The sequence below is a fragment of the Eutrigla gurnardus genome (genome assembly GCF_963514095.1).
Source record: "Eutrigla gurnardus genome assembly, chromosome: 24".
In the NCBI taxonomy this organism is placed as follows: domain Eukaryota; kingdom Metazoa; phylum Chordata; class Actinopteri; order Perciformes; family Triglidae; genus Eutrigla; species Eutrigla gurnardus.
In genome coordinates this window covers 994,786-1,018,832 of record NC_139935.1, presented here as the reverse complement: position 1 = coordinate 1,018,832, position 24,047 = coordinate 994,786, and the positions used below count along the sequence as shown (strand labels likewise).

Below are 24,047 nucleotides of genomic sequence, written 5' to 3'. Positions count from 1 at the left end.
TGGTGTCTCATTCCCTCACGCGGGATCTTTTAATTCTAGACATTTGAGCTACAGCGTGCACCGTGATGAATCACATCTTTTATTGCGGCCGCTCTAACTTACCTGTCTTTGTTGATTATTTAGATGGCCTACGATGTGACGTCTAGGTCGAGGTTGAGGAAAGTCATCGATTATTAATGAGACTTTAAGTGGAGGCAGTTTTGAAATGTCCATAGGTGGGGCTGCAGCCTAATGAGACACCCTGTTAGTAGAAAGGAAGGCAGTGGGAGAGAGACAGCAATCTTCCACTGAGCCAAAGATCTCAGCAGCAGCCTGAGAGGCGTCACTCCTCTGACGCTCATTAATCATGGGACTGGAATGAGGTTAACGACGCTGAGTGGCTCACAAACTGCCATCAGCAGCGATGGTGTGATGTTGATCAGGTTTTTGAGATGTATGTGTATCTGTGATTTGAAATGAATGTATTCCTCTAAAATGACTGACAACAACAGATTAAAAGTTGTTTAAATGGTATGAATGTCTGGTTGACGAAAAACAACAGCAGAGATATGTTTCTAGTCTAAGAATCAATGTCACAAAATTCAATAAACAAACAATTAATATAAAATGAGTTAACAGCAGTGGATGAGAAATCATAAAGTAGTGACAACCACTTCAACCTCTGAATTACATCAATCATCTCTGATTAGTTCAGCTCATTCAGAAGTATGTATATTAAATATAGTCTGTTTATTGTGTCACCCTGTGTGCTCATCCTCCTCTATAATTGTCTCCGTTAATCCAATCCACCTTTCATGGACATGACGGGGTTTTTTTGTGCACATTCTTATATTTGAAGTGTCAGAGTTACATGCTTTATTCTTATGCTCTCACGCTCCTTGCTTATTTGCTTTATGTTTCTTAATGCATGACATCAAGTGGAAATTTGCTCATCCAGGCATAAATTATTGCCTCAATAATTTGCATTTTATCCTACTTTGATTTTAATCTGCGAGGGCGGAAATGAAGGGCTGTAATTTATTACTCCTACATATCGGTGTTGCTTAATCTGATTGTATGGATCATATTGAAGATGGAATCTGGGATATTTTTTGATCGGCCAACGGTGTGTTTCAGCTCGGCTCTTTGCTTCGGGTATACGTCCAGCAGCTTTCCTGTTTTTACTCTTTTTACTGTTCCCGCTGCTCTCATTCCAGATTTCAGCCAGAAAGCTCTAAGAACCCACTAATCACTCGTCCAGTGTAGCCAAAGCGTGCAAAATGGGAAAGACTTAATTGGGCTATAACAATCAGCATTGGAGCGAAGAGTATTATAATAATGCAGCAGATTATGACTTTAAAACTGGACTCTCTGTCTAAGTTTTTAAACACTGTTATGGATCCTGTCACACGGACGTAGTTCAACAGCACACGACCAGAACATGCTTCCTGAAAAGCCTTTCACGGGGCCGAAGTGGGCCCTGGACGGGACTGAAGTACCACTGAGCTACAGTACCTCGTGCCGGCGAGACCATCTGAGCACGTAATTAACTGGAGGAATTGGCTCCCTTGCACTCGCCACCAATGGCACGAGTTCAAACTTCTCCTCTGTGCATGTTTGCATAGTGATAAGTAACATCTCACTGAAGGTGTGATATGGTTTCCCCCCCACGCAGGATGGTGGCGGCTCACATCAGGACCACAACAATGTGCAGGGGCAGCGGCGTTGCTGGTGCTGCAGGCGAGATTGCCTTCTCTCCCATCGGCGTCTGAACTCATGCAGGAACACGCGAGTGAAATAGGGGTCATCGCACTTCTTTTAGTCGGTCTGTCTGTGTGAGAGTGTGTGAAGGCACGAGTGTGTGAAGGCCAGCAAGTGAATGGGGAAAATGCGAGGCAGCAAATCTCTGAGCAAATCCTTTACAGTCTATTTATATATTCTTTTGAAAATCCCGGAGCTCCTCTCTCTTCCACTTTCATGCTAGACACGGCCCAGAAATGTAGCGCCGCTGCAATTCTGCTCAATCGACTGCTCCATACTATTTTTATGGAGCAACAACCGCTAACCATCGCGGCCAGCAACCATTAACGGCAATGGCACACATGGTTTTGGTGCTACGTCCCCCGTAGCGGTCGATGAAAGGTGCTGCCCGCTTGAGCAACGCTGCAACAAGCAGACGGTGATATCCGTTACCTGCATGATGCTTCGGGCGTCGGCGTAGTGGCCAAGACATATGAGCGCCCGGCTTTCTGCCCCATTGGCTAAGGGGAACATTCCCCCGCAGTCCCACGATTACTTGCCCCCCCCCCCTGCGAGGTGTTATTCTCCCCTACATCTGTTTGTCACGGTGAAGTATCGCCCTGCAGGCACACGCGACTGCACTCAAAATGCATCACATGGTTTGTCAGTTGGGAGGAAATACGAGCATATGTGGTGCTTTATGTGTCGCTGGGCTGCCGAGTGTAGCGACACCTTAAGCCAGGCACTGCCTGTCCACGCCGAACAATGGCCGCTGCTCGAATCAGGTCGGAGCATTTGCATAGAAATTGGTTCTAGATGGGGAGATGGGCCCACAAAAATGCTCTCTCTCCTCCTCCTCTTTCTGTTGCACACACACACACACAAATAAACATATAGAGAGTCTGTCCCTTCAGAGGCCCAATCACTTCGACACATGGAGCGCTCCTCAATGAAGTCAGAAGGGAGGGCATGATGAGAAATAGATCTAAGGACGACCCTTCATGTTTACCAAAAGGGTGAGTGGCAACCGGAGAGGATTTATCAGGCAGAAATTCATTCTCTCGGCATTCTCTTTTAAGATATCTGTAATTTACATGCCTTTGGTCCTTCCATTCCCAGTTGTTTCATATTCATATGTGGTTATATAAGAAGGTCGTTAGAGTTTATCAGCCTTTAACAGCAGATATGTCATGGCTGCTTTCTTGGAGAGTAAATAGAGGTTTGTCTGGGCAGAAAGGGGAGAAAGAGAGCCTTTAGCAACAAATCCTACAAAAGTCTGTTTGTCATCGCCTCCTATAATGACATATTCATGTTTTTTAGACATCTCTATCAACAGTTTCTGACACTTCTATTGTTGCAGACATTTTAGAAAATACGCTTACAGAATACCAAATTTGCTTTCTTGCTGAGTTTGATGAGAAAATCTCTTATCTGTCTATTAAATACAAGACTATAGACTCCAACAGCTGGTTAGCTTAGCTTATCACAGTTTTCTTTGGGCGTCCTCTGCGCTCCCTGCAGAAGAGAGCAAGCAAGAGCTTTCCCAAAGCCTTCAACTGCTGCCTTCATCCTTCACTCTCTTTGCCAAACTCACAGGCGACTGGTGCATCATCGCCCCAATTAGAGCTTTTTGACCTTCTGACCTTTCACCAGTTTCATTCTCTGGAGAGTGGAAGCACGTCGGAGGCAAGCTGATGAATGTCAGAGGTTGGTAGCTAAACTGTGGACGGCGTCGAAGCAGAAAACGAAGCAGGGAAAATGGCCTTCTGCAGCGCAGACACTCAGCTGTGGTGACAGCGGCCGCGGCGGCCATCGTGAGCCGACGCCGGCGCCCTGATACAAGTGTCTGAACCTGAAAGAGCACCTTTCAGTCACCTGCCGTATCGGCGCGTGGCGGCTTCGCCCATGTCCGAGTCGAAGCGGGGCTGCAAGATGGAGAGTTGTCTCCTCGCTCTGTGAATGTCACATCTGTCGTTGGGGACCGCGGGCCGACTATTTTTGGCTGACATCTTCAGAAAAGAGCTCATCACTTTTTTTGTGCTGTGATATATGAGCGAGGAGCAGGAATCGTCCCGGTGTCAGAGAAACCTGACAAATAGAGGAAAATCAGCCGGCTCAAGCATCTGTATGGAACATTATCTGCCAAGGACAGTTTGTTTTTGTAGATAGGTGGTGATGTATAGCGTTTCACGGCTGAGACGAGACGTTTCTTCAGTCTTTCTGCGAGGTGGGAGTTGAATCTGATCCTGATTTGACACAGTAATGGGAAATCTAACCTTTTTACAACAATATGTACAAAGGCCTTAACAGCAGCTGCACCTCAGCTACACGAGGCATTCATTAATAATGACTTTACACTGCTTTCATTCATGTACTGTATGCAAGACATAATAGTATTTGATAGTAATAGATAGTGGCATACAATTTGATTTGTATTCATGGACGCGTCGTGCAGCTGCTACTTCTTGTTCATGGAGAAGTTCAAGTATATTCCCGGACAAAAGCAACTCTGAGAAAAAGCATGTCTGCTTTTTTAATTAATTGTAAGCCGTTTACATCCCCCAGTGGCTACATGTTATCATTATTAGAGACACTTTCCAGGACTAAAGCTGGGAAAGATAACATTATTCCAACTGGATGGATTTTTTTGGAGGGGTCAATATAAATACACATAATTCATCTGCACTGAATGTCTTAAGGTGTTATGTACCATGATTGAATGAGCTATTTCTGAGGCTGACACCCAGCATGCTGCTGCTCACAGAACAGTGGGATAGCTTCTCAAATAAAAGAGCAAGAAACGGGCAGGAAGCGTCATTAAAAGAACAATCTGCTGTAATCACTTGAGAGAACAGACCATTTTGAATAAAGTGAGCTTTTGAATAAAACTAAATCTGACACCTGAGCTTTGCAGGTAAAGAACACCTCATACCCTGTTGCACACTGTGATTATCATTAAAGGCAGGTGGGGATTTGTGCTCTTATTTGACTTTGATTACAGACCTGTAGAGCTGCCACTTACATGTTTCCTGGGGTGCAAATGACTCGTTTCTATGTCTAATAAAAGACAAAATGCTGTCCCTGCAGGAACTAAATGCTCTTTCTTACTAATGCACTTGTCTTTTGAATTCCCAGAAAGCGTTTAGACGTTAAGAGCAGGAAATGAGGCTGCCTGCTGTCATGGCCCATATAAATGTAAGTTACAGCGTGACATGTTTCACGGACGCTTGAAGAGCAGAATAGAATCACACACACCTCCTGGCTTTGTATTACATTTTTGTATGTAGAAAAGTTGAGCGTGGCGAATGTGAAGGGTTCAGGTGAATTCTGCTCCAAGATGGATGCCTTCCAGCTCCCTGAAAAAATGCTCTCCTCTGCTCCTCCTCTGCCAGCGAGTCAGGATGTTCCCTCTGTTGACACTGGTGATGTAGGCGTCGGGGACGGGCCAAGTGCGTGCCCGAGTCCCTCCGGCAAGCATTCAATGTTTGTCTCTGCGACCCAGAACTACCTTCTGACAAAACACTCCCTCATTTCAATGCTAATGTGCTGTTATGGGTATTTCCAAAGCGTTGCTGCTATTTATTATGAATCAGCTTACCTGAGAGGCGCCGCTTAATCCTGCAGATCCCTGCACAGCTGCTGTGTGCCAAGAGGTCACGGAGATGGTGTTTAAATAGACTCCCTTGTTATTCCAAGGGGGCGATTACAGACCTGCACACGGCTGACAGGTTCACTATTTTCTGCTTTTTTCCCTTCATATCCACTAAGTGGCAAAGAGGTAAAGATCAAATAAGATGCTGTTTTCACATAACAAGACCTCCATGTGATTATATTTTCTTATTCAAGTCTGTGGAAGCGTAAAGAATCTTTTATGGAGAGCAAGCTGTCAAAACCTGGAGGCTCACAGGAAGCTATCATCGTCAATGACACTTTGAGAGCAGGTTTTGAATAGAAGACAGTGAAATATAATGAATACGGACACTGTGTAATGGAAGGAAAACACAATCTCAAAGGGCCGCCGGCTATTTACTTTAACAGACATGATGATATTGGAAAATAGCTGTGTGGACATGCCTCCAAGAGTCGATGGACGAGTGGATCTATTTGGCAAAATGTCAGAATAAAGTGAAACAATTGATTACATTGGTCGTTGTAGTCGGCGTAACATTTAGATGTCACCAAAACGGGAAGTCTTCATCCACCAGGAGGAGGGTTTTTTCAAGCATTCAAAGAAATCACTTATTTATGATCAGTGTGGAAATATCTAAATAAATTCAGTAGTAGTAATACAGTTTGATAGCTCAGCAGCGTCTACCTGCAACCGTGCCACGTTGATTTGAAGAATTTGGTGTTAAAGATAACAGATTGTGGCGATTAGAGCAGAGATGGGAAGCTTCAGCATCCCTCAGACATGCCGGTTAATTAGTCCGCTAAGTGTTGAGTGGCACTCTGCTGTTTGAGGCTCACACCGACAGCATTCACATTATCCATACGCCTTTTCAGAGGGATATTGATCTGTATACTTGTTGACAAATTCTGTATGACGACTTCATAGTGAGAAAACTCCCTACAGTGCTTTCATCTCTTCTCCATGTCTGCAAAAAAGCAAATGTTGAGGTGAAGGCTGCCTGTGAGCAACGCGGAGACAGCCTCTCTGTTTCCATCTTTCATCCCAGACATGTGGAGACATCCCCTCCCACCTCATCTCATCGTTGACGCGCTTCATATCTGCTGCTGGATCACGTTCGGAGAGCTGCAGTCAGTTGTAATCACCGCTCTGCTCTTAGTGCTGCGGCCGTCGCTGCAGCTGTGGACGGGCGGGGGAGAGAGAGAGGAGGCGAGGCGAATACCAAGTTCATGATTACAAACTGATCCTGGATCCTGCACGGATAACGTAACTGAGGAGGAAAGATCAAAGCAAGGTGGTCCAACCGACTCTGAAAGTGTTTTTTATTTCCCCTTCCACCACCAGATGGTGTTACGCACTGACTTGACCTATACTTCACTAATTCAGCCTCTTTGGGCCTCATTTGTACAATTTATGTCAGAAATAATTGGGGGATAATTGTTGTCGAGTTTTGGAGGATTTGGAACTAAACAGTCTGTTTAATTTGTGCTGCCCTAAATCATTATAGGCCCAAATTGAAATCTATTGAGTCGCCACGAATAAACCATTGTTCAACTTCAGTACGTTTGCTACAAAACGTATAAATGGAAATTGGAATTGGTGTGAAAATGGGAAACTGCAGAAAAAGGGAGCAAAACTAATGAAACATCCTCCTTTTGGCGTTTCTTGGAGAGCGATTGTGCCTCAGGAGAACCGAAGCATCCAGCAGGTCTGCAGCTCTGTGTTTGTTTCAGCCTGATGCCTCCTTCTCGTCTGATTCCCATGCATGACGTGAAGAAGGCAGCGGCCGTCAGCAGCACGCCTCAGGCTGTTTCACCAAGCATCAACCATGGTGACAACACATTTATAGGCTACTGTACGTGTCCAATGTAGCAACACTGACATCTCTTGGCCTGATGAGAAACCGTCAGGACAGTTGGGATGAATCATGGAGGAGAAGTCTTTATCTCTGGATCTGCTTTAACTGGGTTTGCATTATGTTTGAGCGTTCTCTATGTGATCTGAGATATTATTTTTAATATTGGAGACTTAACTTAAGCCTGAAATTCGAAGTTAAAAACGGTGGGTGTATTCTAAACTCTTGTGCCCAAAACAAGCTGATTACTTCTTAAAAATACAATAAACCGAGCAACCTTTAGATCTTTGTATCTAAAGTATCTGCTGTATTTGATATAGCTTACATATCGCTTTTTTTATTTGAAATAATGTTTCTTAATACGTTTCCAGTACTTTTCTCTCTCTTTGTAATTGTTAAAAGCGACCAGCAGGGGCGCTAGTTATCACGTTGCCTCTCGGTCCAACCGATAAAGAAAGCGCAGAGTAGAGTCGAACCACGTGTAGTCTGCGCATGCGCCGTGAGCGCTGCTTGTTTGTTATTGTCCCTGCCGGCTCCTGTCACTTTTGGAGATGGTAAGAAAGATTTATAGTTACTGTTTTACGGTAAATTTCACTACTTATTCACATTGAAACGATGCAGAGACGTTTGTTAGCAGAAGTGTCTTTGAGAATCATCACTTAATATTATTTAGGACCTGCTAATGGGATTTAGTGTGGTTTTAAACACTTTACGTGGTTAAATGTAGCTCATATTGAACTGTAATGTAATGCCACGCTACATGTACGTCACACAGAGGCTCAGGATGTCGATAACGCGTGTGTGTGTGGAGTTTTAATTAAATTGTAACCCCTCTCTCTGCAGCTAAGGCTCTCCTATGGAGGCGGTCTGTGAGCAGCTCCATGGAGGTGATGAAGAGGAGGAGGAGGAGGCAGGAGCAGATGAAGCCATGCTGTGGTCCTTCAAGGAGGCTCTGGAGAGGCAGACCCTGCAGATAGGAGCGTCAGCCTGCGGGGCCACAGCTGTGGTGGACGTGCTGAAGGCCCTCGGCGTGGATGTGGCCCCCGAAGACGCAGACCGCTGCGTCCAGACACGCCTGAGGAGGACCGAGTCCCCGCTGCCCGACTACCTGCTGTCCCGGAGCGAAGCCGGTAAACGTCCGGATGTACAGCCGGGGCCAGCTGTAACTTACATCTCCTTAAATACACATTCAATGTGGTTGCACTTTCTGAAAGGGGGGAATCCAAACGTGCCTTAAACCTGCATCCTCTCAGCTGGCCACCAGGGGGCGACTCCTCTCTGGTTGTATAGAAGTCTATGAGAAAATGGTCCTACTTCTCTCTGCTGGCCACCAGGGGGCGACTCCTCTCTGGTTGTATAGAAGTCTATGAGAAAATGGTCCTACTTCTCTCTGCTGGCCACCAGGGGGCGACTCCTCTCTGGTTGTATAGAAGTCTATGAGAAAATGGTCCTACTTCTCTCTGCTGGCCACCAGGGGGCGACTCCTCTCTGGTTGTATAGAAGTCTATGAGAAAATGGTCCTACTTCTCTCTGCTGGCCACCAGGGGGCGACTCCTCTCTGGTTGTATAGAAGTCTATGAGAAAATGGTCCTACTTCTCTCTTGATGTATTGTCTCAGTAAACATTGTAAACATGAGTTTATGGTCTCAATCTCTAGTTTCAAGTCTTCTTCAATCCAGCATGATGTTCATTTAGTACATTATGGTCCATTTAGAGTCCACCAGACCAGAAAGCAGGGGATGCTTTAGGGGGCGGGGCTTACCTGCTGATTGACAGGTCCATTTAGAGTCCACCAGACCAGAAAGCAGGGGATGCTTTAGGGGGCGGGGCTTACCTGCTGATTGACAGGTCGCTACCAATGCAGTTAGCTACTAAGATGACGTTCTATGCTCTGACCAGAAGATGTCTGATTACTGGACTTGATTGGCATCCTGGCATCCAAATCAGTCTCTAGGACTTTGAATCATCTCCTTTTTTAAAATTGGCTTTCTGCTTTGAGCTAATAAAAATCTAATTAGATGCTTCCATCCAAATTCTCTTCATGTATGCAGAGTCGGTTCTCTTCCATTCAAAGTCATAATAGCGGTACCATTCCTCCTTTTCAAATCTCAAAGTAACCTTCATTTTACCATTTATTTTTTAGCATATTTTGTGGAATGAGATTTTTTTTTCCGTGAAGCTCTCATTCAGTCTGAATATAATACCTCTGTTTGACTCTGACAAATAGGCCCTGAACACTTCTTTCATATCTAGAGGGTCACTTTTAACGACTTATCAAAATAATGACACAGTTCTAATCAAGGCTTTGCTTTGCCAGAACATATTTATCTAACATTGGAGTCCTAGCCAAGTCATTTAATTAGTGGGATATAAATGAATGCATTTATAATTCTGCTAAATAGTTGAACTGCAATTTTTATTATTTGACTCACTGTTTATAAATGATCCCAGATCCTTATTGCCTAATACCACCTGATTCCATTAGTGACAATTCAATATCTTTCCACATGAAGCAGATTCATTTAATTATCGTCATTAATTTGTGCAAAGTAGAAGTATTCTTTAAAATCTGGCACAGCGCTACCTCCACCGTCCTTTGGGAGTTGTAAAGTTTTACGTCTAACTCTCGGGAGGGTTTCTCTGCCAAATGAGCTGGGAAATAATTCCATCCCACGCAGAGAATTGTTCAGTGGATATTTCTACGTGGGAGCTTGAATTAAAAAAAACAAATTCTCTGATTTTATTCTAAAACATTTAACAAGACAGACTTTTGATACTTAAAGTACATTTTCTGATCAAACTTTTACTGAAGTAATCAGGACTTTTTACTTGTAGTGAAGTATTTTCACATTTAAAAGGATTTATTACATTGTTTGACTTAAGTGGACTAAACTATTAAATTGACAGATATTACTCTTTAAACACTTAAGTTTGAAGCTACCCTCTCCAAACTGCTCTGTGACATTTCAAGTAATGAAATATTAATACATAAAGCGTGACTTTGTATAGGTGGCATATCTTAACTGGGCTCCACAGACATTTCAGGTGTCACAGATGCTCGCCGAGACTATAACTTCCCCCCGCTGAATGAGGCTCTGTAATGTCTTGAACCCATAAGTGCGGTTTCTTGCCAGCGTGACAGCTGGCTGCACTGCCAACCAGGCAGATTCAAAAGTACCCTCTTGAATTAGACAAAGAGTTTTATGCCTCTCGGAGGAGCGACTGTAATTGACTTTTTCAGCTCTGTTACACATTTTTTTTGCATTGATATCTCAGGTGTTTCGGCTCAAGCTGTCGTCTCACGTGAGGCTCTGAGTGGAGAAGAAACACACCTTTAATCATTGATTTCTACAAGTAGAACACACTAGAATAGAAAACCATATTATATCTTCTTGTAGGTGCGACACACTGTCAGCTCATCCAGGGAGCACAGGAGGCCAGCGAGGGGAAGGTCGCGGGTCGCTTCTTCCACCTTCACCCTCGGAGGCTGGTCCGACTCGTCCCCTGGCTTGCACGCTGGATCCGGAATGGCGCCGTCCCCGTGGCGACCATGAACATGCAGCTGGCCGTGCCCGAGGGCGAGGAGGTGCCCGACGCGTGGCACCATCAGCTCATATTTGGCGTTGCACCTCATGCTGTTTTCATGACCAATCCTCTGGATGTAGGTGAGTAAGGGGCAAAGAACACCATGTCCCCTGATGCATTTTAAACATATAAATATATATTTATGTGTTTTCAGGAAGTGAGGAAGAGGTGCACCAGAGACTCTGCAGTGAATCGGTGTTGCTGATTCGTCGAGAAGATGTCCTGCAGAGACTGGCGCCAGATTGCTGTCTGTCCAGCTTATCAGACAGCCAGTCTGACCCCCGCTGGAAAGCCCTTGATATCGAGGGTAGAAGCAGTTAATTAGGGTTTAATTTATGTAGATGTAGGCAGATTTCTCACTCTTACTTTCTTCCTATTAGGTCAAGTGAGGCAGATTGCCCTGGAAGAGGAACAAGATGGAGTGAAGTCAACACACATCACGATCCCCGCGGCGTACAAGTCAGGCATCACACTCTTTGCCCTACGAGAGTCCGAGTTAGGACGAGATCTCCTCAGAGCTCCTGAACTCCCTCTATTGTGACTTATTTTTTAGATCTTTAGGTTCAGCAGATATATCCACCCTCTGCTTTCCTGGAAGAGATGCAAAAACAAAGATGTGAAATTTTATCAGGCAGGTTGGAGCCATATGAACCACATAAACATTTGCACAGTGAGAGAATGCATTACAGATGTGTGCAAGTGCTATAAAGGGACTATGAAATCATGCTCCACAGAAATCAATTGTTGATACTCATTGTTATTACAGCAGCTGTTCTCTAACCTCAGCTGCAGAAGCACCCTCTCACACCTTTTGCAGCAAGTGCCCACATGTGGGGCTTCATTTGCCAGCTGCTTTCCTGCCGTCAAACAGCTGCAAATATTTTCACCAACACACTCGTGCATGATCATTTCTATCTCTGATGCCTTGTTGTTCTGTTTTCACCATGCGTTATTATTAGTTCTGTGTCGGTTAATCACTCAAATAAAGGATGTTTAGATAATGAGAGGAGCGTTCAAGCTGGCTGTCTTCTTTTTGCTTCATCATCTACTCTTGCATTGATTGTTGTAACTCCCTCATTTGCTCCTTTCTGCATCCAGACTCTGAACTGGAGAGCAGATCCCATCAGTCCCTATTTGGCTACTTCACACCGTCTTCCACTTAACGTTAAGATTGACCGTCAGAACGTATTGATTTCTTTAAAGCAATAAATGGCACAGCTCCAGCTTATATTTCAGAGCTTGTTATGTCCCGATGGCCAGAAGCTTATATCAGTAGACCCAAATACTGTGATTGCTCCAAAGGCCACATTGAGCTGGAGGTGGACAGTCGTGGCTGCCAGGCTACTTAGGTGTTGGCACAATAAAAGAATAATATCCATCTGTTCTTCCATACTTAATTCTGTATTATGTAATCTGTATTATATAAATGTGCCAACAATTGAATTTAGATATTCACCATAAGGATGGCAAAGCCACTTTATTTATTTTTGATTTAACCTTTATTTATACAGGCAATCTGTAGGATTTATTGGATGATTAATTATGTTTTTTTGTGTTTTTAAGCTTATTTAGTTTACTTTATGTAACTGTCCATTTAGAAGCTCGTGTTAGGTTTAGTATGTAAGTTAGTAATTGCTGTAAATACATGTCGTGGAGGAGTCAAACTATGAAGTAGCACAAAATTACTCAAATACCTCAAAATTATATTGCAGTACTTTAGAACATGAACAAAGTGTCTCTCAGTATTTGTGCAGTACAACTGGGGTTATTCTGCCAAAATGATCAATATGTAGAGCAGATATGGCTCTTATTTGTTGTAAATATATTCAATACTATTTAAAATATTTTGTGCCACAGGATGACACAAATAAACCATTAAAATATATATAAATATATTGAAAGCGAGGTATTGACCAACGCTATCGGTAATTAACTACAATTCCCATGATGCACTCGACAGTGACACCCCGAGGAAGTTGAAAACCCCGAAAACCCTCCCAAAAAAGCTTGCCAAAAAGTCTCTTGTGCATCAAACGAAGGTAAGACACGTCAACGAAACAGGAAACAACGTTGAGTTTGAATGTTTTTGATTCTTTTTAGTACTTTTAGCTAACTTTGCGTAGCGTTTTGTCAGCGCACGATGGACATCACGTTATATTGGATCCACGTGGTGTGTGTGTGTGTGTGTGTGTATATCATGTGTGTGTGTGTGTGATAACACAGTTTGCATCCGCGGTCAGTCAGCAGGCTGAGAGCAGAGGAGACTGCAGTCCTGAACCGGGCTCCGGCTATTTCCTGCATCACACGTAAACCACTAAACACACAGGTAAGCGTCCAAACAGCATGCTAGGTTGTTACTTTCATGTGCTAATGTTGCTAAAAACAGAGCTAAAGTCGTCATTATGTTCATGCAAAAGTATATAAATAAATGCATGCCGCTTATGTGCTTTACTAGCTTGACAGGAAAAGTCATTAAAGTTGGTTGAATGTTCCTTTTTGCGGATGTAGACGGCACCGTTCCTGCTGAACTGTACAATAAGTGCATGTACAGTCGTGCATGTGCAGCCATATTGATGCATGCTGTTAGTGAAACGCTTGCATCACCTCATTGGACATCTTTTACACCAATAAGCTGCAGTAAATGATTTGTAGGTGTAGAAACAACCCATCGCAGTGATATTAAAAAGGAACGCTGTTAAAGTCCCACATAAAGCAGGTTTCTAAGGAACATGCATTGTTGGACTCATGCATTTGATTTTCCCTGTGACATGTGAGTCACATGAGCAGTGATCTCATGAAAGCCAGTGGTTTTTGACTAATTGTAGAGCATGTGCACCCACTATGCAACACTCACCCCTTTGTACTGTATTTGTGTTCAGGGCAGATAATTATCTGCACATGCAGGGCTTTACTATAGGAATCTCTTACACAATCCACAGGTTACTGCAGACTGGGCTGACCTCTGACCCTTTGTTTGAGTTGATGGGGCTAAAGGGTCCTTGTTTTTTAATGTATAATGTTATATGGTGGAATAGTGTTTTCTTAAGTAATGTTTTGGTTTTAGTCTTTTTTATTTTTTTTTATTTAGGAAGTTCGGACAACAAATAATCCCCAAAACCAGTCAAATAATTCAGGCTTTTCCCAATAATGATATTACATTGATCCAGATGTGTGTCATGCTCTCTGTTGAGTGCACTGTGTGACACCATGAGATACGAAATCCTTTAATTATTGAATCCATTTTTACACGGTTGCAGGGCTCCAGAAACAAACGTGATGCAGTCTTTGTGTTTGGGAGATGACGCACCCAAAGAGGGAGAACTTTACTGTATATCAACCTGATTATGGCTTTGTTTTTCCATGCAAATGAGCCCGGTGACCATGCCATTTAACTGTAGATGACTTGTGTTTTTGTTCTAGTTAATTGGATCCGTGTTAGTGTGGCATTACAAGATAATGTAAGACCCCGGGCCTCGTAAAAGGTCAGCGCTTCGCCACAGCTTCGAGGACTCCTTTAGTTATAGGTCATTCTTCGCATGCAATTAAATGGCTACTTTAGGAACGGCCGGCTGAAGGAGAAGCGCTGGAGGCTCTGCAGAGTCGCTGTGAAGGTGTGACGTGTACTATATCTTCTCCTCAGTCGGGTGCCATGGCAGAGAGGGTGCTGGTGGTTGGCGGTGGCGGACGGGAGCATGCGATGGCCTGGAAGCTCGCCCAGTCGCCGCAGATTCAGCGGGTCCTGGTTGCCCCGGGCAACGCCGGCACGGCCAACTGTGGGAAGATCAGCAACTCTGGTAAATGCACGCACCACGTCTCTTTTAGTCCAGTTCACTCCTAATTTTAGAATTAACAACTTTTAATTACATTAAAAACATTGAATCATTTAAGGCTGGTTATATTTTTATTATTTTCTTCATGAATCAATAAACTGTGTGGTCTATAAAATGTCAATAATATTAACATTTTAGGATCTGGAACGAGTCAATTACTTCAAGACTGGTTGATTTTTTTTATTGTAGAATGATATTTTGAGAATACATTCATTGGCTTTCTTGCTGAAAAATAATATGCTACTCCTGGTTAGCGTAGCTTAGCATAAAGACTGTAAATGGGGGGAAATAGTTAGCCTGCATCTGTCGGAGGGTACAAAACCACTGATTCCAAAACAGTGACATTTTTACACTTTAAACAAACGTTTGGGTATTTGTCTGTTAATCTATATTGTCTTTACTATTAAAACTCCAGAATAATAGAAACTAAACAACACAGGTTCCCCCTATGAAGAAGATGAAAGATCATCCTCAGGATTTGTATAAATGTATTCATGGCACCTATGTGAAGGTGAAGAGATGTGCATTAACACATAAAAGTGTTAATTAATGCACCCGCATCGGTGTTAACGATCCTCTCGCTTCCTCCCTGCAGAGGTGTCGGTGAGCAACCACGCCATCTTGGCTCAGTTCTGTAAGGACCACCACGTGGGTCTGGTGGTGGTCGGACCTGAGCTGCCGCTTGCAGCAGGTGAGTAACTCCATCATGTTAGCGGTGGTTCTTTCTCCGTCGTCTCTGAGCTTTAACGTCTTCTCCAGGTATGGTCGACGACCTGACGGCGGCGGGAGTGCCGTGTTTCGGCCCGTCGGCCAAAGCCGCTCAGTTGGAGGCCAGCAAAAGCTTCTCCAAGGCCTTCATGGAGCGTCACGGCATCCCCACGGCCCGTTACGGCTCCTTCACGGACCCCCAGGAGGCCTGCAACTACATCCGCACGTCAGTAGATGGAAGTTCCCTCCTTTGGGAACAATTTACCATTTAAAAAAAGGCAAAGAGGGTCCCACCTAGATTAGTATTTGTCACACACACAGTAGGAACATAGTCCACACTGAACAATGAAATTCTCTTTTTGAAGTTTGCCTTCACACAGTGACCTCAAATAGAAAATATAAACTAAAGATATAGTAAATACATGTGTGCGTATATATATATATATATATATATATATATACTAAAAAGGCATGAACGTATAAACATATGTACAAAAGAGCAAGAAGGAGTATTCAGTTTTCAATATTTGTATGAGTCTGAAGTTATGGATAAAATGTGCAAATATACAGTTCAGATTAGTAATTAGTACTAAATGCATGGTTGTCACTGTTTCTGCTTAAACAATAACATACTTTTTATCATCACCATCAAAGCCACAGAGTTTTGTTTTCACAGCCATTAAACACAGAATTTTGCACGGTAATAGAAAATGATATCTCCTGTGAGGTTTTGTTTCTCCGATGGTTTCATGAGTTAATGGTCTAAGATGTGATGATTGCCTTCCATATGAGAGCTAACGGTCCACAATAGTTGAGTTGCATCTCTTCCACACAGAGGACGTCAGTGAAAGTGATTTCCTTTGGTCATATAAACCATCTTGGGCAGAACAACAGCTGCCATATTCTGCCAGCCTGCATCCATAAAACGATATCCTGCGCTGCAAATGTTAAATGGTCCAAACAAAAAAATAATAAAAAAAAGCTCCGTATCAGCGATGCAGCATCTGTTCCAGATGTGTTGTCTGTGGGAGAAGATGGTGATGCTTATTGCACATTACACTGAGTGTAGCTCATTGTTTCTGGGGGGTCTCCAGGGCTGACTTCCCAGCGCTGGTGGTGAAGGCCAGCGGCTTGGCGGCGGGGAAGGGAGTCATCGTGGCCGGAGACCAGGACGAGGCCTGTCAGGCTGTGATGGACATCATGAAGGTAGCAAAGACTCCATCATCATCGTGGCCGGCAGTATTTAGTAGAAGTAAAAGCCTCTTCATCATTTGAGATCTGGCAGCTGACCACCCAGCCGTCCCACTAGAACACATGTTGCCAGTTTGTTTTTAGGCTGTTTAACTTTCCCCCAAACCGGTCTGCGGTTTCAAACCACCTTCTTCTCTTGGCTGGAGTTTATGCATGGTGGTTGAATTCTGCAGTGGATATTATTTTCCTAGCCAATTAATTGTTTGAAGTTAACATGGTGCTCACTGGGTGAACGAGTCTCTCTGTGCATTACAGGACCGGGCTTTCGGCTCTGCCGGGGACACGGTGGTGGTGGAGGAGCTGCTGGAGGGAGAGGAAGTCTCTGTGAGTTGAAGCTTTTTATATCAGAATGGAAGCAGCTTTACCTCGAGGTACGACTTAGCAGGAAATTGGCAGGATGTTAATCCTTCGCTCTCCTTTTGTAGTGTCTGTGCTTCACCGACGGCTCCTCGGTGTCACCGATGCCTCCAGCACAGGATCACAAACGGCTGCAGGATGGCGACCTGGGGCCCAACACCGGCGGCATGGGGGCCTACTGCCCCACCCCTCAGGTACACCCGTCCTCTCCCCGTCTTCTGGGTTTATACTTGTTTGCTGCCGTGTCTCGATGCCGTGACTCAGCCGTGTCTCGATGCCGTGTCCTCGATGCCGTGTCTCGATGCCGTGTCCTCGATGCCGTGTCTCGATGCCGTGTCCTCGATGCCGTGTCTCGATGCCGTGTCCTCGATGCCGTGTCCTCGATGCCGTGTCTCGATGCCGTGTCTCGATGCCGTGACTCAGCTGTGTCTCGATGCCGTGACTCAGCCGTGTCTCGATGCCGTGTCCTCGATGCCGTGTCTCGATGCCGTGTCTCGATGCCGTGTCTCGATGCCGTGTCTCGATGCCGTGACTCGATGCCGTGTCCTCGATGCCGTGACTCGATGCCGTGTCCTCGATGCCGTGTCCTCGATGCCGTGTCCTCGATGCCGTGACTCAGCCGTGTCTCGATGCCGTGTCTCGATGCCGTGTCCTCGATGCCGTGTCTCGATGCCGTGTCCTCGATGCCGTGTCTCGATGCCGTGACTCAGCCGTGTCTCGATGCCGTGTCTCGATGCCGTGTCCTCGATGCCGTGTCCTCGATGCCGTGTCCTCGATGCCGTGTCTCGATGCCGTGACCTCGATGCCGTGTCTCGATGCCGTGTCTCGATGCCGTGACTCAGCTGTGTCTCGATGCCGTGTCCTCGATGCCGTGTCTCGATGCCGTGACTCAGCCGTGTCCTCGATGCCGTGTCCTCGATGCCGTGTCTCGATGCCGTGACTCAGCTGTGTCTCGATGCCGTGTCTCGATGCCGTGACTCAGCTGTGTCTCGATGCCGTGTCTCGATGCCGTGACTCAGCTGTGTCTCGATGCCGTGTCTCGATGCCGTGACTCAGCTGTGTCTCGATGCCGTGTCTCGATGCCGTGACTCAGCTGTGTCTCGATGCCGTGTCTCAATGCCGTGACTCAGCTGTGTCTCGATGCCGTGTCTCGATGCCGTGTCCTCGATGCCGTGTCTCGATGCCGTGTCCTCGATGCCGTGTCTCGATGCCGTGACTCAGCTGTGTCTCGATGCCGTGTCCTCGATGCCGTGTCTCGATGCCGTGACGATGCCGTGTCCTCGATGCCGTGTCTCGATGCCGTGTCCTCGCTGCCGTGTCTCGCTGCCGTGTCTCGCTGCCGTGTCTCGATGCCGTGTCTCGCTGCCGTGTCTCGCTGCCGTGTCTCGCTGCCGTGTCCTCGCTGCCGTGTCTCGCTGCCGTGTCTCGCTGCCGTGTCTCGCTGCCGTGTCTCGCTGCCGTGTCTCGATGCCGTGACTCAGCTGTGTCTCGATGCCGTGTCTCGATGCCGTGTCCTCGATGCCGTGTCTCGATGCCGTGACTCAGCTGTGTCTCGATGCCGTGTCCTCGATGCCGTGTCTCGATGCCGTGTCTCGCTGCCGTGTCTCGATGCCGTGTCCTCGCTGCCGTGTCTCGCTGCCGTGTCTCGATGCCGTGTCTCGATGCCGTGTCCTCGCTGCCGTGTCTCGCTGCCGTGTCTCGATGCCGTGTCTCGCTGCCGTGTCTCGATGCCGTGTCTCGCTACCGTGTCTCGCTGCCGTGTCTCGATGCCGTGTCTCGATGCCGTGTCTCGCTGCCGTGTCTCGATGCCGTGTCCTGATGCCGTGTCTCGATGCCGTGTCCTGATGCCGTGTCTCGATGCCGTGTCCTCGCTGCCGTGTCTCGATGCCGTGTCTCGATGCCGTGTCCTCGCTGCCGTGTCTCGATGCCGTGTCCTCGCTGCCGTGTCTCGATGCCGTGTCCTCGCTGCCGTGTCCTCGCTGCCGTGTCTCGATGCCGTGTCCTCGCTGCCGTGTCCTGATGCCGTGTCTCGATGCCGTGTCTCGCTGCCGTGTCTCGATGCCGTGTCCTCGCTGCCGTGTCTCGATGCCGTGTCTCGCTGCCGTGTCTCGATGCCGTGTCCTCGCTGCCGTGTCTCGCTGCCGTGTCTCGATGCCGTGTCTCGATGCCGTGTCTCGATGCCGTGTCTCGATGCTGTGCAGGTGAGCCCGGAGCTGCTGCAGCAGATCAGAGAGACGGTGCTCCAGAAGACCGTGGACGGGATGAGGGAGGAAGGGGCTCCGTATGTGGGCAAGTCCAGAGGAGCTGCTTCTGTTCTCATGTTTGTGATGCTGAGATCGTAGTTTCAGGTGAATAACCTGTGTGTTTTTCTCCAGGTGTGTTGTATGCAGGGCTCATGTTGACCAAGCAGGGCCCGAAGGTCCTGGAGTTCAACTGTCGCTTCGGAGACCCCGAGTGTCAGGTGGGTTTCTTTCCTCATAAATCTCCTCATAAAAAAAACATATATTTATTATCTCTGCTGTCGCTCTGTCAGGTGCTGCTGCCCCTCCTGCAGAGCGACCTACATGAAGTGATCTTGAACACCATGAGCGGCAAACTGGTGTCCAGCGCCCCCGTGTGGCACCCGGACAGCTCTGCGGTCACCGTGGTGATGGCCAGCGCTGGTTACCCCGGCTCCTACAAGAAAGGAGTGGAGATCACAGGTACGCCGGAGGGAATCTTCACGTTACTTTATTAATCTGCCATGCATTGGAGATTTAATCCAAATTAAAATGTTTGTGTCAAGTGTGCAGAAATGTATCGATAAATGCAGTTGATTTAGTTTGTTTCTTCAAGTACGAATCGATTAAGATTGTTTGTCATCATAGAAAAGCAACAAATCCTTACATTTAAGCAGCTGTTGGAACAGGTCTGGTTGGAATCTTTGTGTGATCTGTTCATCCTCAGGCTTGTCCCAGGTCCAGGACTCGGGGGTGCAGGTTTTCCACGCCGGCACGGCTCTGAAGGAGGGAGGTGTGGTCTCCAGCGGCGGGCGGGTCCTGACCGTCACCGCGGTCAGGCCGTCCTTGGAGTCGGCGCTGCAGGCGGCCAATCAGGGCGTGGCGTCCGTGGGCTTCCCCGGCGCCGTGTACCGCCGTGACATCGGCCACCGGGCCATCGCCCACCTAAACCAACGCAGGTGTGTGTGAACGAGAAGCACACTAAGCACTACAGCATTCCCTTTTGTATACGATATCCATGAATAATAAACGTTGGGATGTACTCGTGTCCTAGTGTTTCTTCAAGTCCACAACCAGATACATGGAAGCCTCGCTGTAGCTTCATGATATAAGACGGGGACGTAGCAGCTCATCAGCTGAGTGAGTGTATTTCACTGTGTCTCTGACAGAGGTCTGACCTATAAGGACAGCGGGGTGGACATCGCCGCCGGTAACAAGCTGGTGGACATGATCAAGCCGCTGGCCAAGGCGACGTCCCGCGCAGGTAACCCAAATACTTCTAAATGCAGATCATTAGAGTAACAAACAAGTAGTTGTAGTTTGACAGGATGAAGCTGTAGACCTGATGTTTGATTTCCCAGGGTGCAATGCAGAGCTGGGAGGCTTTGCTGGGCTGTTTGACCTGAAGGCAGCAGGTTTTGTGGACCCGATCCTGGTCTCTGGGACGGACGGAGTGGGGACCAAACTCAAGGTGGGACTCATCCCGTCTTTTGAAGGAGAATATGGAAGATTTGCAACGAGAATCATTCTTTTCCTCGTCATTTCTTTTCCATGTGCAAATACGTGGCAGCCTTTGTAAATGTAAAGTCCCGGAACAAATGAGAATGAAAGTACTAAAAACCTCGACTCTCTCCAATTTGGCTTTGGTAGACGCCAGATCGGCCAAAATAATACCCATGCCAAACTGGATCCAGATTGGGCTCAGATGTAATGGAGCAGCGGGGGGCGTGGGGATAATGCTCATCTGTAAACGGATTCAAAGGCCTCTAAAAAGCCTGAACAGAAATACAAATGTAATTAATTTAAAGTGAAAGATCCGGGATTCTTTCATGAACTCTTGGAGGCAGGTTCAGCTCGTTGTTGCAGTTCTAATCTGTCATGGTGTCGAAACCAAAAATCTGTTGGAAGAAATGAGTTTGTTGTGTTAAATGCTCACCACTGTGGTCAGATCGCCCAGGCGTGCGGCCAGCATGGCGGTCTGGGTCAGGACCTGGTGGCCATGTGTGTGAACGACGTGCTGGCTCAAGGCGCCGAGCCGCTCTTCTTCCTGGACTACTTCTCCTGCGGCAGCCTGGACGTGAGCGTGGCGGCGGCGGTGGTGGGCGGCGTCGCTAAGGCGTGCGAGCTGGCCGGCTGCGCTCTACTGGGTGAGGGAGGAGGAGAAGTCCTGGTTCAGGGTCATAGTCCTGATGTGTTGGGCCCCTGTCTGAGTTCTGTATCTTCCCTTGCAGGTGGGGAAACGGCAGAGATGCCGGGCGTCTACGCTGCGGGCGAGTACGACCTGGCCGGGTTCTGCGTGGGGGCTGTGGAGCGCGGGGGTCTGCTGCCCCGGATGGGGGACATCGCCGTGGGGGACCTGCTGATCGGACTGGCCTCCTCTGGGGTCCACAGCAACGGCTTCAGCCTGGTCCGCAAAGTCCTGGAGAGGGCCAACGTGGGCTACAGCTCCGCTGCTGCTTTCGGGAAGTCGGGACAGACCGTCGGTAAGCCACACAGCTGGAATATTTCTCTTTAGACATAAAAAAATGCCCAAAAGTTCCAGCGTCTCAGATGTGAGTTTTTTCCACTACTTTCTGGCATTTCCAGACGAGTGGCCTATTTAAGTTAACCCCACCGTGTGACTGTATCTCTGCTTCCAGGCGAGGTTTTGCTGACGCCGACAAAGATCTACAGTCGTCTGCTGCTGCCGATCCTCCGCAGCGGCGCTGTCAAAGCCTACGCTCACATCACAGGGGGGGGGCTTCTGGAGAACATCCCCCGGGTGCTGCCGCAGGAGCTGGCGGTCGATTTAGGTGAGAAGAAAGCACGCTGACACTTTTCCTCTTTTTTTTATGATTATGAAAAAGGAACAAAGACTGTTTGGTGTGTAAGTGAAGAAACCGCCTGCTTTTCCTCGTCGGCTTAGTTTCCCTCCGCTCTGCAGATTCTAGCAGTCTTTGGATCATTTCAAGGTCAAGTTAGAGGTCACGTTGTGTTGAGGCCCTCATTAATATGTGGTGTTTCTGACTCAGACGCCTCCCGGTGGAGCATCCCCCCGGTGTTCTCCTGGCTCCACAAGGAGGGCGGTCTGAGTGAGGAGGAGATGGCCCGGACCTTCAACTGTGGCCTGGGGGCGGTGCTGGTGGTGGCCCCCCTGGATGCTCAGAGGGTCCTCCGCCAGCTCCAAGCACACGAGGAGGCCTGGATCGTGGGTTCGCTGGCCCACAAGCAGCAGGGTGAGACTCTGAAACACCGATGCTGTAATGCAATGAAAACAGTAATACTTATTCTCATTTATAGAATGGAAAACAAGTTGTTTCTGTTCATCCATGCAGGGGCAGAACCCGTGGTGGTCCGCAACCTGAAACCCAGCCTGCAGAATGCAGGACCCGCCTCCAGCGGAGAGCTGGAGGTCGGGAGGAACGGTGGTTGCCATGACAACAGCGTCACGCCACACAAGAGGACCAGAGTGGGTGTTCTTATCTCTGGCTCAGGTTTGTTTGTATTAATCTCACATTTAAACACTTGCATTTGAGTTCCTCCAAAGTTCTTTTAAAGGAGTAATTCAACATGTTGGGAAAGCTCTGTGCAGCATCGATAGACTTCCTCATGATGACGTCGTTTGTCACCAGGCACCAACCTCCAGGCGCTGATGGAGCAGGCCAAGCGTCCGTCCAGCTCTGCAGAGATCGTGGTGGTGATCTCCAACAGACCTGGAGTTCAGGGTCTCAAGAGAGCATCGCTGGCCGGCATCCAGACACGGGTTTAAACATTAATACTAATCCTTAATGTCTTATTTAAAGTGCAGGAACATGCACCAGGCTTTTTTTGTATGTATGACAACTTCATCTTCCATCATTTAAAGATATTTCCAGATGGTAAAAACAGAAATGGAAGTTCTTGAAAGGAATAGGCTCTGTGATTACAGTATATCATATAGTGAAAGCCCGAATTAAGTGTGTGTGTCCTGAACTCAGGTGGTGGACCACAAGCTGTACGGGAGCCGTGCGGAGTTCGATGGCACCATCGACGGCGTGCTGGAGGAGTTCGGGGTGGAGCTGGTGTGTCTGGCCGGATTCATGAGGATCCTCACGGGAACTTTTGTCAAGAAATGGACCGGTGTGAAAAATGCATGATTATTATTAGCATTCTGAGGACGTGGTGGGGTCATACGAGGGTCTTTCATGCGGTGTGTTATTGTGACAGGAAAGCTGCTGAACATCCACCCATCGCTGCTGCCCTCGTTTAAGGGGGTGAACGCTCAGAAGCAGGCTCTGCAGGCCGGGGTGCGGGTCGCCGGCTGCACGGTCCACTTTGTCGCAGTAAGTATGACATCGACATCAAACCAAAGAACCGGATTAATCTCCCCCTGAACTGATGGCTTTGTTCGTGCTTTAGGAAGAGGTGGATGCGGGAGCCATCGTGGTGCAGGAGGCGGTGCCGGTGCTCAGCGGCGACACGGAGGAGAGTCTGTCCGACCGGATCAGAGAGGCCGAGCATCGAGCCTTCCCCGCCGCTCTGGAGCTGGTGGCCGGCGGCGCCGTCCGGCTGGAAGAGGACGGACGCATCACGTGGAAGAGCAGTTCACAGAGTTAAAGATTTACACTATTACCAGCCATAAACTGGTTTTATGATCCAGAAGAGACACTAAGGTGTAGATTTCATCATCATGGGATTCCTAAAGCTCGCAAACATTCATAGATTAAATAGCATTTCAACTTGTCGTGTGAAGAAGTATCATACTTAAACAAAATGACATTCCAATGGTAGCTTTTTCTTTTTTTACACTGGAAGAAACCTCCAAATGTGTCACGCTGTCTGGACGGAGTCAGAGTATAATTATGAATGTTTGAATGTCTGTGAAGCTGAAACTGTTATTTCATTATTAAACCTGTCTGGTTGAATGCAAGAAGTCA

The 24,047-nt window shown here is 47.2% G+C and overlaps 2 protein-coding genes across 5 annotated transcripts; both read left to right on the top strand.

Annotated features, from left to right (window-relative positions):
- Window positions 1-7,696: 7,696 nt before the first annotated feature.
- On the top strand, window positions 7,697-11,754 carry LOC311009924 (uncharacterized protein). 3 transcript variants are annotated; one of them, XR_014596712.1, is made up of 5 exons: window positions 7,697-7,756; window positions 8,046-8,332; window positions 10,601-10,863; window positions 10,942-11,094; window positions 11,168-11,318. XR_014596712.1 is itself a non-coding variant. In XM_084004370.1 (5 exons), the coding sequence occupies exons 2-5, from the start codon at window positions 8,059-8,061 to the stop codon at window positions 11,326-11,328; spliced, it is 855 nt and encodes a 284-aa protein (XP_083860496.1). In that variant the 5' UTR covers window positions 7,697-7,756; window positions 8,046-8,058; the 3' UTR covers window positions 11,329-11,754. The 3 variants fall into 3 exon arrangements, 2 of the variants coding, with proteins under 2 accessions (XP_083860496.1, XP_083860497.1); XM_084004370.1 differs by having other exon boundaries at window positions 10,601-10,867; window positions 11,168-11,754; XM_084004371.1 differs by having other exon boundaries at window positions 10,942-11,310.
- A 1,015-nt stretch (window positions 11,755-12,769) lies between these two features.
- gart (phosphoribosylglycinamide formyltransferase) lies at window positions 12,770-24,012 on the top strand. Of its 2 annotated transcripts, none has more exons than XM_084003948.1 (22): window positions 12,770-12,826; window positions 13,028-13,113; window positions 14,428-14,581; window positions 15,213-15,308; window positions 15,377-15,551; window positions 16,420-16,531; window positions 16,832-16,900; window positions 17,002-17,127; window positions 19,135-19,222; window positions 19,309-19,394; window positions 19,467-19,635; window positions 19,880-20,111; window positions 20,322-20,416; window positions 20,514-20,623; window positions 21,101-21,635; window positions 21,792-21,944; window positions 22,164-22,367; window positions 22,467-22,625; window positions 22,764-22,894; window positions 23,109-23,250; window positions 23,338-23,453; window positions 23,530-24,012. In XM_084003948.1, the coding sequence occupies exons 3-22, from the start codon at window positions 14,437-14,439 to the stop codon at window positions 23,725-23,727; spliced, it is 3,141 nt and encodes a 1,046-aa protein (XP_083860074.1). In that variant the 5' UTR covers window positions 12,770-12,826; window positions 13,028-13,113; window positions 14,428-14,436; the 3' UTR covers window positions 23,728-24,012. The 2 variants fall into 2 exon arrangements, with proteins under 2 accessions (XP_083860074.1, XP_083860075.1); XM_084003949.1 differs by lacking the exon at window positions 12,770-12,826 and having other exon boundaries at window positions 13,003-13,113; window positions 21,101-21,299; window positions 21,384-21,635; window positions 23,530-24,011.
- Window positions 24,013-24,047: the final 35 nt, after the last annotated feature.

Excerpts from the sequence above, each read along its gene's own strand:
- gart (XM_084003948.1), top strand. The coding sequence starts at position 14,437 with ATGGCAGAGAGGGTGCTGGTGGTTGGCGGTGGCGGACGGGAGCATGCG. Across the intron at positions 16,901-17,001 it reads TGGAGGGAGAGGAAGTCTCT|TGTCTGTGCTTCACCGACGG; the intron begins GTGAGTTGAAGC and ends CTCCTTTTGTAG. Across the intron at positions 20,417-20,513 it reads CAAGGCGACGTCCCGCGCAG|GGTGCAATGCAGAGCTGGGA; the intron begins GTAACCCAAATA and ends TTGATTTCCCAG.
- LOC311009924 (XM_084004370.1), top strand. The coding sequence starts at position 8,059 with ATGGAGGCGGTCTGTGAGCAGCTCCATGGAGGTGATGAAGAGGAGGAG. Across the intron at positions 8,333-10,600 it reads GCTGTCCCGGAGCGAAGCCG|GTGCGACACACTGTCAGCTC; the intron begins GTAAACGTCCGG and ends ATCTTCTTGTAG. Across the intron at positions 11,095-11,167 it reads GAAAGCCCTTGATATCGAGG|GTCAAGTGAGGCAGATTGCC; the intron begins GTAGAAGCAGTT and ends TCTTCCTATTAG.